The 13,080-nt window shown below is 38.4% G+C and overlaps 1 protein-coding gene across 1 annotated transcript in view; it reads right to left on the bottom strand.

The window, feature by feature from the left end:
- prex2 (phosphatidylinositol-3,4,5-trisphosphate-dependent Rac exchange factor 2) overlaps positions 1-13,080 on the bottom strand; it is a 134,077-nt gene that overhangs the window by 37,550 nt on the left and 83,447 nt on the right. The window contains exons 26-32 of the mRNA XM_039666829.2: positions 10,029-10,208; positions 8,292-8,386; positions 7,808-7,890; positions 6,630-6,720; positions 3,574-3,702; positions 1,453-1,494; positions 33-238 (exon numbers count right to left, since the gene is read on the bottom strand). Of these exons, the coding sequence (XP_039522763.2) occupies positions 33-238; positions 1,453-1,494; positions 3,574-3,702; positions 6,630-6,720; positions 7,808-7,890; positions 8,292-8,386; positions 10,029-10,208 (826 nt within the window). The remainder of the gene's footprint in view (positions 1-32; positions 239-1,452; positions 1,495-3,573; positions 3,703-6,629; positions 6,721-7,807; positions 7,891-8,291; positions 8,387-10,028; positions 10,209-13,080) is intronic.

Genomic DNA, 13,080 nt, shown 5'->3' with positions numbered 1-13,080 from the left:
TCAAAGCCCACTTAACCATGGCAGGTACTCACCAAGTTTGGGGAGAGCAGGGATTGGAAATGGAACAGAAGACCAGCGGAGGAAATCTGCTCCAGCCAACGGCGGCTGGCTTCCTGACTTTCACTCTCAGAGCCGAGAGCCTGATTTAACACAGCCAACAACTGCTCTGAGAAAGAGCAAACTGCCGCCACCAGACTCTGACTGAACACCATATCCCTCCTTAGCTGAATCTCTGAGTCTGAGGAAAGAGAAAAACTGTCAAATTAGCATAATGTAGTGGGAAATCTAAGCCATTAGTTGTTTTGTATGGTAATTCCTGTGTAAACTATGCCTTTAATGCTATCTCGTTCAAAATTAATAAATCTTCTCAAATTATATTTTATTTTTAGTCTTAACATTACGTTTTGTGTTCAGAGACTAACATCAGAACCGGCCATGGCTCGTCGTAGGCAGGTGAAGCCCCACCAAAATATTCATCATAATAACATAGACCTCTAAACTGAAAGAAATATAAATTGTACAGCATACTGTAACAAATATTTTCAGATTTTCTAGACTATTTTGAGTCTCCTGACGTCCCCATTACAACAAAAAACACAATACAGGAAATAATGACGGTAAGATATATAAATATTTAGTGTATGGCTTCGGCGGGGATGTATCCGGGTGCCTGAGCCGTCCTGAGCTCTACAGCGCCCCACAATTTTCCAATGTAAATCTGTGGTGAAAAATGGAACTGCAGTGTGCTGTTTTTGAAAGCCATTGGGGAACATTTCAGACTGCTTATTTTTACTACGCGTGTCTGTCAATTTACATTGGGATACCACCCTCAGGCTGACATCTGACAAAAGTGAATCTGCATGTGTTCAGCGATTACAAAATAAAGCTTATTTTATTTTAAACTAGCGCTAAGACCCAGAATCTGCACAACCTAAATTTACGCTCAGAAGCAGCAACTGATAAGAACAAAAGAGTGCTGACAAATGATCTGAAGACATATTAAACAATCTTATCAGTTCTCAATGAACCTAAAACACACTAGACAGCATAACAAAAGGCTGCTCATTTTTCCCTGCCAAAAGTATTTAATTTAGCTGCATTTTCTAGTCATAACCTTGAAAAAAAGTGTCTTTTTATCAAATTAAATTTCCTTAAGGGGATTGCAGATGTCTCTAAGGGCTCCGCTCAGGTGGATAATTTTTCTCGAAGGATGCTGGGCTGCTGTTTGCAGGTGTATGAGAACTGCTGTGTGGAGAAATTCTCAATACACAGTCATTTATTCAGGGTGACCTCAAAAGACTGCCTACTGTTTGGTGTGACAGATTATTGTGCAAAAGATTAGAATAAGAGTGTGGTGGAGAGACCGTAATTGATGAATGTTCATAATGTGTCATGTATATTAATAGTATTTGAATACTATGCCCAAGTGAATTTGCTTTAATTGACACCCACCTGTGTATTGCAGTAGGACCAACAGTAGTCGAGTTTTCACCTCTGAGAGAACATAAAAAGCAAAGTCAATCATCAAATAAGTTCATTTAATAAAAGTCAGACTCATTTGCTTAAGATTTGAGATGGTCCTCACTGCAGAACATGAAATCCACGGGGAGGAATCGGATCCAGATCCAACTCCTCCCACCTTGCATATACCTAAACCTACCCAGCTCCACCCCCTGATCCCTAAACCCACCTCAAAACCTACCCAGATCCAACCCCTGATCCATAAACCCACCCCTAAACCTACCCAACTCCACCCCCTGACCCCTAAACCTACTCAACTCCACCCCCTGATCCCTAAACCCACCCCTAAACCTACCCAGCTCCACCCCCTGATCCCTAAACCCACCCCTAAACCTTCTCAACTCCACTCCCTAATCCCTAAACCCACCCCTAAACCTACAAAGCTCCACCCCTGATTCCTAAACCTACCCAGATCAACCCCCTGATCCCTAAACACACACCCAAACCTACCCAACTCCACTCCTGATCCCTAAACCCACACCCAAACCTTCCCAACTCCACCCCCTGATCCCTAAACCCACCCCTAAACCTACCCAGCTCCACCCCCTGATCCCTAAACCTACTCAACTCCACCCCCTGATCCCTAAACCCACCCCTAAACCTACCCAGCTCCACCCCCTGATCCCTAAACCCACCCCTAAACCTACCCAACTCCACTCCCTGATCCCTAAACCCACCCCTAAACCTTCCCAACTCCACCACCTGATCCCTAAACCCACCCCAAAACCTACCCAACTCCACCCCCTGATGCCTAAACCCACCCCTAAACCTACCCAGCTCCACCCCCTGATCCCTAAACCCACCCCTAAACCTACCCAACTCCACTCCCTGATCCCTAAACCCACCCCTAAACCTTCCCAACTCCACCACCTGATCCCTAAACCCACCCCAAAACCTACCCAAACCCACCCCTGATGCCTAAACCCACCCCTAAACCTACCCAACTCCACCCCTGATCCCTAAACTCACACCTAAACCTTCCCAACTCCACCCCGATCCCAAAACTCACCCCTAAACCTACAAAGCTCCACCCCTTGATCCCTAAACCCACCCCTAAACCTACCCAGCTCCACCCCTTGATCCCTAAACCCACCCCTAAACCTACCCAACTCCACCCCCTGATCCCTAAACCCACACCTAAACCGACCCAGCTCCACCCCCGATCCCTAAACCCACCCCTAAACCTTCCCAACTCCACCACCTGATCCTTAAACCCACCCCTAAACCTTCCCAACTCCACCCCCTGATCCCTAAACCCACCGCTAAACCTATGAAGCTCCACCCCCTGATCCCTAAACCCACCCCTGAACCTACCCAACCCCACCCCTCAGATCTGGATCCGACTCCGCCCCCTGGATCTCGTGTACTGCAATGAGGTGCTACTGTCAGATTTAGCACATTTGAGTGAAGTGAAATGAAATAATGATAAAAAAAATAAAATAAAACAATAAAATAAAGTTATGCAAATTAATTGTAGCAATTCTGATTATTTCTAATAAGGAAAATATTTCATTTTCCGCTGTGTATAGTGAAGTGAATAAGAAGGTTTTGCACTGAAATTCAGCACAAAGAATTGGCACAACTCAACTGATAAAATAAATTAAATTAAATTAATGAAATAAAAATAATTACAACAAAATTACCCAATGCTAGTAACATTTCAATTATTACTATTATTAATAAATGAAAGATTTAATTTCCTGCTGTTATAGTCTTAAGCACACCAGATTGGACTGCACACTATAATGTTTATGTGTTGTTTATCCTGCAAATTCATCACATTTAGCACTTCCACACAGACACATACAGCAGCGTAAGGCAGTTAAATTGCAGGAGATTGCTTTTTCAGCCATTGCTGACAACTGACCTATGGGAGTTTATGCCAAATATTCACTCTCACCCCTCAATAAACTCACATTTAGCAGTGTGTGCTTGAAAAATTCCCTTCAACTTCTCCCGCGACTGCATCTGGCCCTATCAAGAGCTGCTTGAGTGGTTGTTTTTGGCCAGGATTTTACGTATATGGTGTGTGTCTGTTTTGAAACCACTGACCTTCCGCAAACTTGGCTATGGTGTGTGTGAGAGCCTGAACACTGCTGGGCAGGTTCCACGGATCTTGCTTGACGTGAAGCCGCAGTTTCTTGGTGCAGTTGAGCTTGGGCTCCATGTCCTGGTGGAACTCTGTCCAAAAACAATCACAGGTTCATTGCAGTCAAATGTGCATGATACACTGACAGACTACTACTGAGGATTACACATTTACGCAACACACAAGACTCTGTGGAGTGGGATCAGCAGAGTCTAGTGCTTTGAAAATCAATGTTACAGTATATAGCTCCAATGACCTTAAAGTAGTTGGCCCTGGTCGTAAAAGGTGTCGACGCTTGTTACCATGCTGATGATAAAAAGCTATGGAGCAGTGACACACTTATACCATTTCACACAAACACACACACACACACCTATCCGCTTCCTGCTCTGTTCGAGGAATAGGAGGTAGGGTGAAATGGTCTTACATCATACAAATAATTTCAGTGATTATATAATAATTTCCTTTGAGATCTCTGTGGTGATGTAAAAATTTCCAAGAATTGGTCTACCACACAAGATCCACAACTGAGACAGTTGTCAGGGCCAGTGTAAAATCATGATAACTTTGAAATAAAACAGAATGATATATGGCAGTGTTTTTTGTGCAAACATTTTTTTTCTGTAGAATTTATGGAAGTAAAATAATGACAAATGTTTTTAAAAACAAAAAAAGCTTATTAAAAGTTATTGAATGAAACATAAACACAGCTTTTGTGTCTATCATCTTTTCAGGATATATATATATTGACCCAGATAATCATCACAAAAACTTAATGTATGCTCATTTGCTGTAAATGTGTTTTTATGAATGAATGGCTTGCTCTAACTGTTGCTCTGGTCTTCATCAGCAACGCGCGTTTTGCACTTCCTGCTGGTGATGTCGACTAACAGCAGATGGAGAATACGCTCGGTAATCTACTCCTTTTCCTCCAGTTCGTGGATGTTGAATTTACTGTCGAATTTGAACCACTGAATTTGTGGAAGCGAATTCGCAAAGCGAAATAAAATGGACCAAAAACTGCCTGTGGAATATTATAGGTTGCATTTTTAAACAGTTTAAATATTTTGGAAGTGAAATATAAAAGGTGAATATGGATTATTGGATTTTTAATAATGAAAAGTGTTTGAAATGTTTTGAATTTAAATATTCACTGCTTAAATATTACAGCCCCCCCAAAAATGCAAGCCCTAAAAATACAATGTATTGATTAATGCAATACCTTTTTTTTTTTCAAGTAGTGCAATTCAACAGGCTTTGTTGTTTCAAAAATATTTGGCATTATATTACTTCCATAAGAATGAATGTTCAATATTATTATAGCACATAATAATATTGAACATATAACCAAAAGTATATAGGTACTGTTATTTAATAATAGTAATTAGTATGGACACAAATGTATTGCATTTAAATAATAATACTTATTATTATTATTATTATTATTATTAATCAAAATAAAATATAAATATGTAGATACAGCAATTTACTGTATTTAAACATCAGGTCTCAAATTTTTATATATATATATATATATATATATTTTTTTTTTTACACACAGAATAATAACTTAGGGGATTTAAAAATGGTTGTCACGTCTTTGGAGTGTTTATGTGGCCATGGTCTAGTCACCAGCCCCATAATAAACAGCTCAATTTCTAACTCGAATCCCATTTCCTCACTTGCATGCATGTGCGAGCTTAAATAAACAAATCACATGCACAGGCACACAAGTTATAATCTACCATTAAACTGTAAGGATTACATAGCAATCTGCTCATCTCCTTATAACAGCAAAGCAGCAACATTTTGTGGAGGTATAAAACTAGATTCAGACCACACACACACACACACACACGCACACACACACACGGATAGTACTCACATTCGCTGACTCATCACTTTGTTTAAGATGTATTTCCCAGCCAAGAGTTCCCTGCTTTCAAATATCACTAAAACAATGCCTTCTCTGTTTATTAACCTACACAATGACCTTGAGCCACATCCTGTGTGAAACTGTGCCTTTGGGAATAAACTTTATTATCACATAAACCAGTGACTCAGGAGTTACTGCAGGCTGCATGAAAGTTAGTTTCTACTGACAACACACTGAACGGTTCATACCTGGAGCTGTTTATCTCCTGTTCAGCTTCAGGCTCCTTAAATTAAACATTTTATTTTAAGAGATTAAATTTAAGAGATTAAAATAAGAGATTAAATCATATGGGTGAAACCCATGGGTGAAGCATCACTACACACACTTCTACTGGAGTGCACTTAAAGTGAGAACTTAGGCAAATAAAACTTAGCGTCAGATATTACTCTGTTTTATGTTGCATATCTTTCCATGTGCTGTCTGTAAAATAAAACAAAACAAAATAAAAAAAGACCCTAAGAGCAGTGTTCCTTTCAAGCGAGCAAAAACGTCACAAAATCTAGAATGAGACAGAGGAAGTGACCCAGACAATCTCTATGAGTCCAATGTCCTAGTGTCCTCGTATCGAGGAAATGTCCTCCACTATCTCTAGCAGTCTGGTGTTCTTTATCTGTCCCAGATAAAATGAATTGTACAGATTTGATTAGGATGATTTGTGGTTAAGGACAAAGCTGAGGTTGTAGCAGTCAATCACTGAGACTCTACTCGAAGGAAACTCCCAACTTTAGCCATACTTCCTTTTGTCAACCACACAGATTTATCACTCCTTTTCCCCCTCTTCCTACTCTCACATAACTGACTTCACAAGGAGAAGTTTAAGGGTGGCAGTTCAAGAAAAAGTTTGAAAATCCATTATTGGAGATCCCAGGAGATCATTTTGAGGACATAATCTCATAAACATGCATAGTTTATGAGTTTTCAGCACAGTCTTTGAGTGAAGTGCTCATAAGTCTGACTTAAGTTATGCGAACCATAACAAAAAGTGCACTGAGCCATGAAAGTCACTTTAATGAATATTGTCTGTGTTGAATAACCCTGTGCCAACAGGAATAAAACACAATTAACATGAGGATCTCTTGATACCTTGAAGTCCTCGTCCCGGAGTGAAACACTTTGTCTGTTCAAAGGCTCGTGTCACGGTTGCCCCTTTCAACAAACTGGTGATGGACTCCACCTGAAAATGAGATCAGTACATCATAGGAAATTCATTTTTAAATATGAACAAACTCGCCATGAGTACTTTGGAGTTTTAAAACTCAGTCCCATTGGTGTTATTAAACATAAAGAGCCCAAGGAGGCAGTTTGCACAAACAAAAGCCCCTTGAACTCCCACCCCGTCGGCCGGAAAACATTTGTGCTGCGTGTGAACTGGGAGTGTTGCTCTCCCGGAAACCTGCGTGCTATAAAGCAAACAGCAGGCAAGAAGGACGTAGTGAGCCGCACATTCTACATTTTACTGGTGATTGAGACATCCTCATTAAAAAGTGTGGAGAGTGAGACAGAACAGATTGATCTCTGGGGGAAAATGACTACATCCGTGGGGCATTATGTGAGGGGCTTTAGCTTGTTTTTAGGTGTCAAAGAGGTCAAAGGTGAAGCTAAGTCTTCATAAGAGCAGATGGGATAAAGCAAAACAGCTCTGTGCATTATTCAATAAAACTACATATTTTTAAAGAATAATTAAACTTTAGTTATTTTTACTTTATTTAGAATAAAGTAAAATTTAGGAGTAGTTCACTTTTATGTCATCCAAGATATCCATGTCATTCTTTCTTCAGTCGAAAAGAAATTAAACATTCCAGGATTTTTCTCCATATAATGGACTTCAATGGGAACCAAACAGTTCAAGGTCCAAAAGACAGTTTCAGTGCAAACGATTCCAAACGATGAATAAGGGTCTTATCAAGCGAAACGATCGCTCATTTAAAAAAAAAAAAAAAAAGTTTAAGTTTTATAAACGCTTTAACCGGGTTATTTTTTCTGTCATCCTTTGATGTTAGGTGTGATTAATTGCAGAAAAATATACAAAACAGAATTACAGAATTCGTTCGTCTTTAATTGATTTAAAACACTAATTTATATACACAAAACTAACACTGTTATTAATAATATAACTATAATAGCTATCATTATTAGTATTATTATTGTTATTTGTAATATATATATACTCATTTTTACATGTACAGTTCACATGAACAAAAGTTCAAATTACATACATACATGAATGTATAAACTTGTTAGACCAGACAGCAAACACACACCTGACTGAAGAGATGCTCCAGGAATCCATGTAGCTTCTTTTGTTTGTCGTGAGATATCCACACACTGGTCGGCATCTCATCACCTGTATGTGATTGATTATGTGTGTGTGTGTGGAGAGAGGGTGAAGCGGTAATCATTAGAGGAAATACACATTTAACATAGAGCCCTTAACACAGTGGTTTCATTAGTGAGCTATTGCCATAACAATGCAAACTCGTCTCTCGACTCTTCAGTCTTTCCTGTCCCTCTCTTCCTCCATCTGTTCAGCAGTTAGCATCAAATGGCCATCAATTTGGCAGACACTGTGTTTTGGCGGGTTCTGTTTGACTAAGTGGAAAATGTGTGCTTGATGTGCAGAGCAAAGAGATAAGAATCAGTCTGAAAGGCATATCAAGGCTCTTGCCAAATGTGAATCATCGAGGAGTAAACTAACAATGGTGTTGTGTTGTCAGATGTGTGCAGGGGGATATCTGGTTGCGTTACCTGAGTCCATCTCATCACTGTGCACGTAAGAGCTGCAGTGACTGCTGCAGATGCTGTTGAAGGACGCGATGGAGTTCCTGTTACTGTTACAATCACTGCAAGCAATCAGATGAACATTCATGTGTTACCAACAAATTCTGACTGATGGTGCTGCCGCCACAAACAACCCACATTAAACAACATTCCTAAATACTTCTGTAGAGTTTTTAATCACAAAGCAAAGTCCTCCTATTAAGCTTTTTTGAATATTACCTTTCATGTAGTGTGAAATATATATAGCTGTTTGTGAAAGTAAAAGTTCTGCCAATTTTCAAAGATCAAAGTGCACAACAAATGGATTTGTTGTCTCACAAAAGAAAGAACCGAACAGATCTGAACTGCCTGAAATGAGTCATCCGTAATTCCAGACCTACGTGGTCTTAATTGAGACTTCATGTCCAGAAGCTCCATTTTGCATACACTTCCAAAAGGATTAGAGCTCGGGCTGGAATTGATGGAATTGATGCATTGAACCAAGAAAATCATTACTGTTCATTTCACTGTGTATCAAGTGCTGAGGAAGCTTCCGAAGCTGAAATTCAGATATGGTAATGTACGTTTTGTTTCTGACAAGCGCTGTAAGCGGTAGACCAATCAGAGCAGAGTAGGCTCTCGGAAAAAAAAACATTTCAGACACAGAGAAAAGAGGTGATGCTGCAAAGAATTTTATGAAAACATTGACGTGTTTTTTGACCTTGGATGCATGTAAACATTGTAGGAGACTTTCAAATTATAGAAACCTTCAAAATAGCATAATAATTAAGATCACCGTAAATTCTTAATTTACTAATTTGTGAGCTCAGTTGAGCCAGAAACATCAGCCTAAAACAACATACTGTGGCAAAAGCAAACAAACATCTTTCTTCATTGACGGCCACTCAAATGGAGCCGTGTAAAAAAAAAAAAAAAAAAAAAAAATTTATTTGCGAAAAAAAAGTATCTGCAGTAATATTATGCAATATTTTTACTAATTAAAATGATTGTTTTCGGTTTATGGTTGATGGTTTTCAAATGTCATTTATTCCTGTGATGTCAAAGCTGAATTTTCAGCATCATTACTCTTTGAAAACATTATTATCAATGTTGAAAACACTTAATATGTTTATGGAAACTGTGATTTTTTTTTTAGCAACCTTTCATAACCATGGAAAAATCTTTAGTCACTTTTAATAAACCCGTTGCATCATAGACCTTATGTAGCCCCGCCCCTTTTCAGTGATGCGCTCGTTGTCTTTTGACTTCCGGTCTGTATTTTCACAGTGATCTTGCATAGGTATGAATGAACTGCTCGTAAAAAAAATTCCTGGTCGACGTTTGCTTTAAAATGCTTATGATTAACATTACAATGCTCATAACTTTTGTTAACTCTACAATAAGCAAATCCACTTCACCGGCTAATTACTCCTCGACAGTGATGCCATAGAGCGACCGCAAAAGCGGAAGTTCAAAGACAATATTCTAAAGATGACGGCGCCCACATGTCTTTAATGCATAAGGTCTATATAAAAGCATTAATTTCTGTAGAAATTGCTGACCCCAACCCTTTGAAAGTTGTGCCTAACAAAAGTTCCTTCTGTTACGACTGTATTCACAATACAGCATTACCTCTTGTACCTCATTGCGTACATAAATTAATCACAATACATAAAGCAATTTATAAATGCAATATTCTATTCTGTATATTGTATGACACCACACCTGTAGGAGTCCCTGTTGCTGATAGTGTCGTGGCCCGAGTCCTCCTGCTCGTCTCCGGTCACATTAAAACACACTTTCTTCCCGTTGCGTTCACTTTTTTCACTCTCGCTCTCAGCTGAAATGTAGCTTTCAGTAGGCTTCCCTTCAGACCCGGTGGGATGTGTGATAGAGGAAAGCAAACTGTGGGAAATACAGAGAGAGAGAGAACCAGAAAGATAAATCACACTGCAATCTATGTGCAGTAAAAGACTCAGAATCTACACCTCCAGAAACATGTTCACGACTCACATAAACACAGGGAAAGACACAATCATCACTTTAAGACAACTCAATAAAAGAGATCATTGAAATAAGATCAAATTATTGAAAATAATAATAATAATTAGATTAAAATAAATAAATACATTTTGATGGACTTGTCCTGCCGTATTGAAATAAAATAAAATAAAATAAAATAAAATAAAATAAAATAAAATAAAATAAAATAAAATAAAATAAAATAAAATAAAAATATAGCTGCGAGCAGCGATGGCGGGCCCAAGCCGGTGGCACCGCAACCCCGGTTCCAATAGTTACCTAAAGGCACCCGGGTAGCGGTGCCGAAGGCTTTGGCCCTTTTATGATTAAATGTTAAAACGGCTTGCCATACTCTGTCATTTCGACTAGTCACAATTATGTTACAGATGTCTTAAATGATAATACAAACTATCCAAAATGTAATTACGAATAGACAGAAAGACGTTGTTGATATCTACAATGTTAATTCCGGACAGGCAAACTTAGCTTTTAAATGTTAAAAGGGCTTGTCATACAGGGACGTAGGCTCAGAGAGAGGCTCACCATATTCAAACCAAAATATCTGACTTCCTCTTGGTCCGAGCTAATGACTATGTATTAGAAAGTTGTCCGGCTTGAGGAGTACAATGTATATACCGATTTTTGTAACTGTAGATAAAACTAACAACCCCACTTTTGTCAAAAGGTGGCGCTATTTAGTCCTTGCACATTGCCCGTTTCTGAAACTTTGCACGTCTACTGGCTAATAAATGTGATGTATCTGTTGAGTTTCAAGCAATTTCAATTTCAATTTGACTGTTGAAAAGAAGTGCGCCGATTAGATACTCAGGATCGGTATCGGCTCTGACACTGCCATCTTTGACGAGGCTGATTCAAATTCTATATTGTGCATATACTATTCTGTTAGGCACAAAGGCACAAAAACTTTCTAAAGTACCATAAAGTTTTTGTGTACTGTATTATTAGTGTTCTGAAGCTATTATGTGATATAGAAATTAATATTTAAGTCATTAAATTCAAGAACACAAACTTTTCCCTCTCTGCGCCTGTCAGTCATTCTCCATTCAGCATTCAAACAGCACGTCACATTCGGTTACAGTCAATGATGAAACGATCTTCAATGATTCAATGTTAATCCTATTATACTGGATCTTTAAGATAAAGGTCTAAAGGTCTATATTTTCGAATGAAGAAACTTTTTCTTGCTGGACTTTATTGCTGTAACTTAATCGTGTTACTTTCTACCGGGTGTCGGACGGGTGCTGTCGGTTAGATCACAACACTAGAGTCAGAGCACTATAATTGTTCTTCACGCACACAGTAACTGAAATTTAAAACCTTTAAAAGAAAAGGCTCAATAAACTATTGCATAGATAGATAATGTATAATACACTGTTCATAAATATGTATTTCCTTTGTGCTTTGAACTTTTCAATACGGACTCAATGCGCTGTAACTTCATGTGGCTTCAAGCACATCATTCTCCGCTCGGGATGCACATAAGTGCTTTGTGCTGCACCGTATTGGAGCCGTAATATCATAATGCAGTGACGTAATGACAGATTATTAATTGCCTTTCAATTATATGTTGCTTTATAGCAGCCATGGCTATATTTTTTTTAATGATTTTTGTTATCTTGTTTTTCATGAATGTATTTTTCAAAAATAAGAGCAATGTGTATTATCTATTATTAATATGGTTTATAATAGCATTTTTGTCATAGATTATGACAAAGTAATCTTATGATCCACCAGCGAGGAACCAGCAGAACAGAGTGAACATTCTTTCTGTTTAGTTCAATCCTACTTAATAGGAATTTATTTAAAATGCTCGCTCTACTCCACACCATTAATGTCTTGTGCGGACATCCGTATTTTGACTTTCGGTTTTAAGTAAGCGATTTAAAAGCTCCCAAGTCCCAGCGGAGTCACACGTTGATTAACCGGTGGGAATATACACAATAGGCCTACCTGATATTGAACACAAGAGGGCAGTATAGCACTACGTATGACTCAGATTATTATTTTTTTATGAATTTTACAACAATTCTGGCTGTTTTTGAACGTAAACACAATTCTTAAATGAAAAAAAGGAAAAATTGGGGAAGTTATAATATTTGTATAATTTAATTTAGAAACAAATGATGTATAATTACATTTTTAGAAGATATGAGGCTTTTAGTGTTTACTTTTTTGACATTACTTTAATCTTTTGCCATAGTTGCACATGTCTATTGGCTAATAAATGTGATGTATCTGTTGAGTTTCAAGCAATTTCAAGCAAGCTAAGAGTCCCAAAAGCATCAAAAAATAATGTTAAAGTTTGTTTCGTTGCCACGGCATTTTGAAAGTGACACACTTCCTGCTGCCAGTTGGTGGCGCTATAACTTTGACTCACAATAGTCACATCCATGTGATCGGTCTCTTACAGCGAAAACACTGCTGAAGTTTCATCAAGATCAGTTAATGTATGCTGAAGTTATAACACACATCCTGTTCCATGTTTCTCGCCATAATTTCGTTTCCTCGCCACGGCCAAACCGTTCGAGATATCAAAAATCCCGTGGCACTTTTTCATCCTTAATGTCTTGACTTCACGCTGATCGAGTTTCGTCGAATTTGGTTCAGTGCTCTAGGAGCAATAATTTAAATTACATTGCATGTGTTTTAAACACAACCCTAAATAGCCAACTTCCTGTTGGGCTGGGGTAAAAAGTAAGAGTGTGAAGTATATATGAAACGATGAGATCTATAT

This window comes from Pimephales promelas, chromosome 22 (genome assembly GCF_988280905.1).
Source record: "Pimephales promelas chromosome 22, fPimPro1.hap1.1, whole genome shotgun sequence".
Taxonomy (NCBI): Eukaryota; Metazoa; Chordata; class Actinopteri; order Cypriniformes; family Leuciscidae; genus Pimephales; species Pimephales promelas.
The sequence above is the reverse complement of the archived record's forward strand: the minus strand, read 5'-3'. Positions and strand labels throughout refer to the sequence as shown.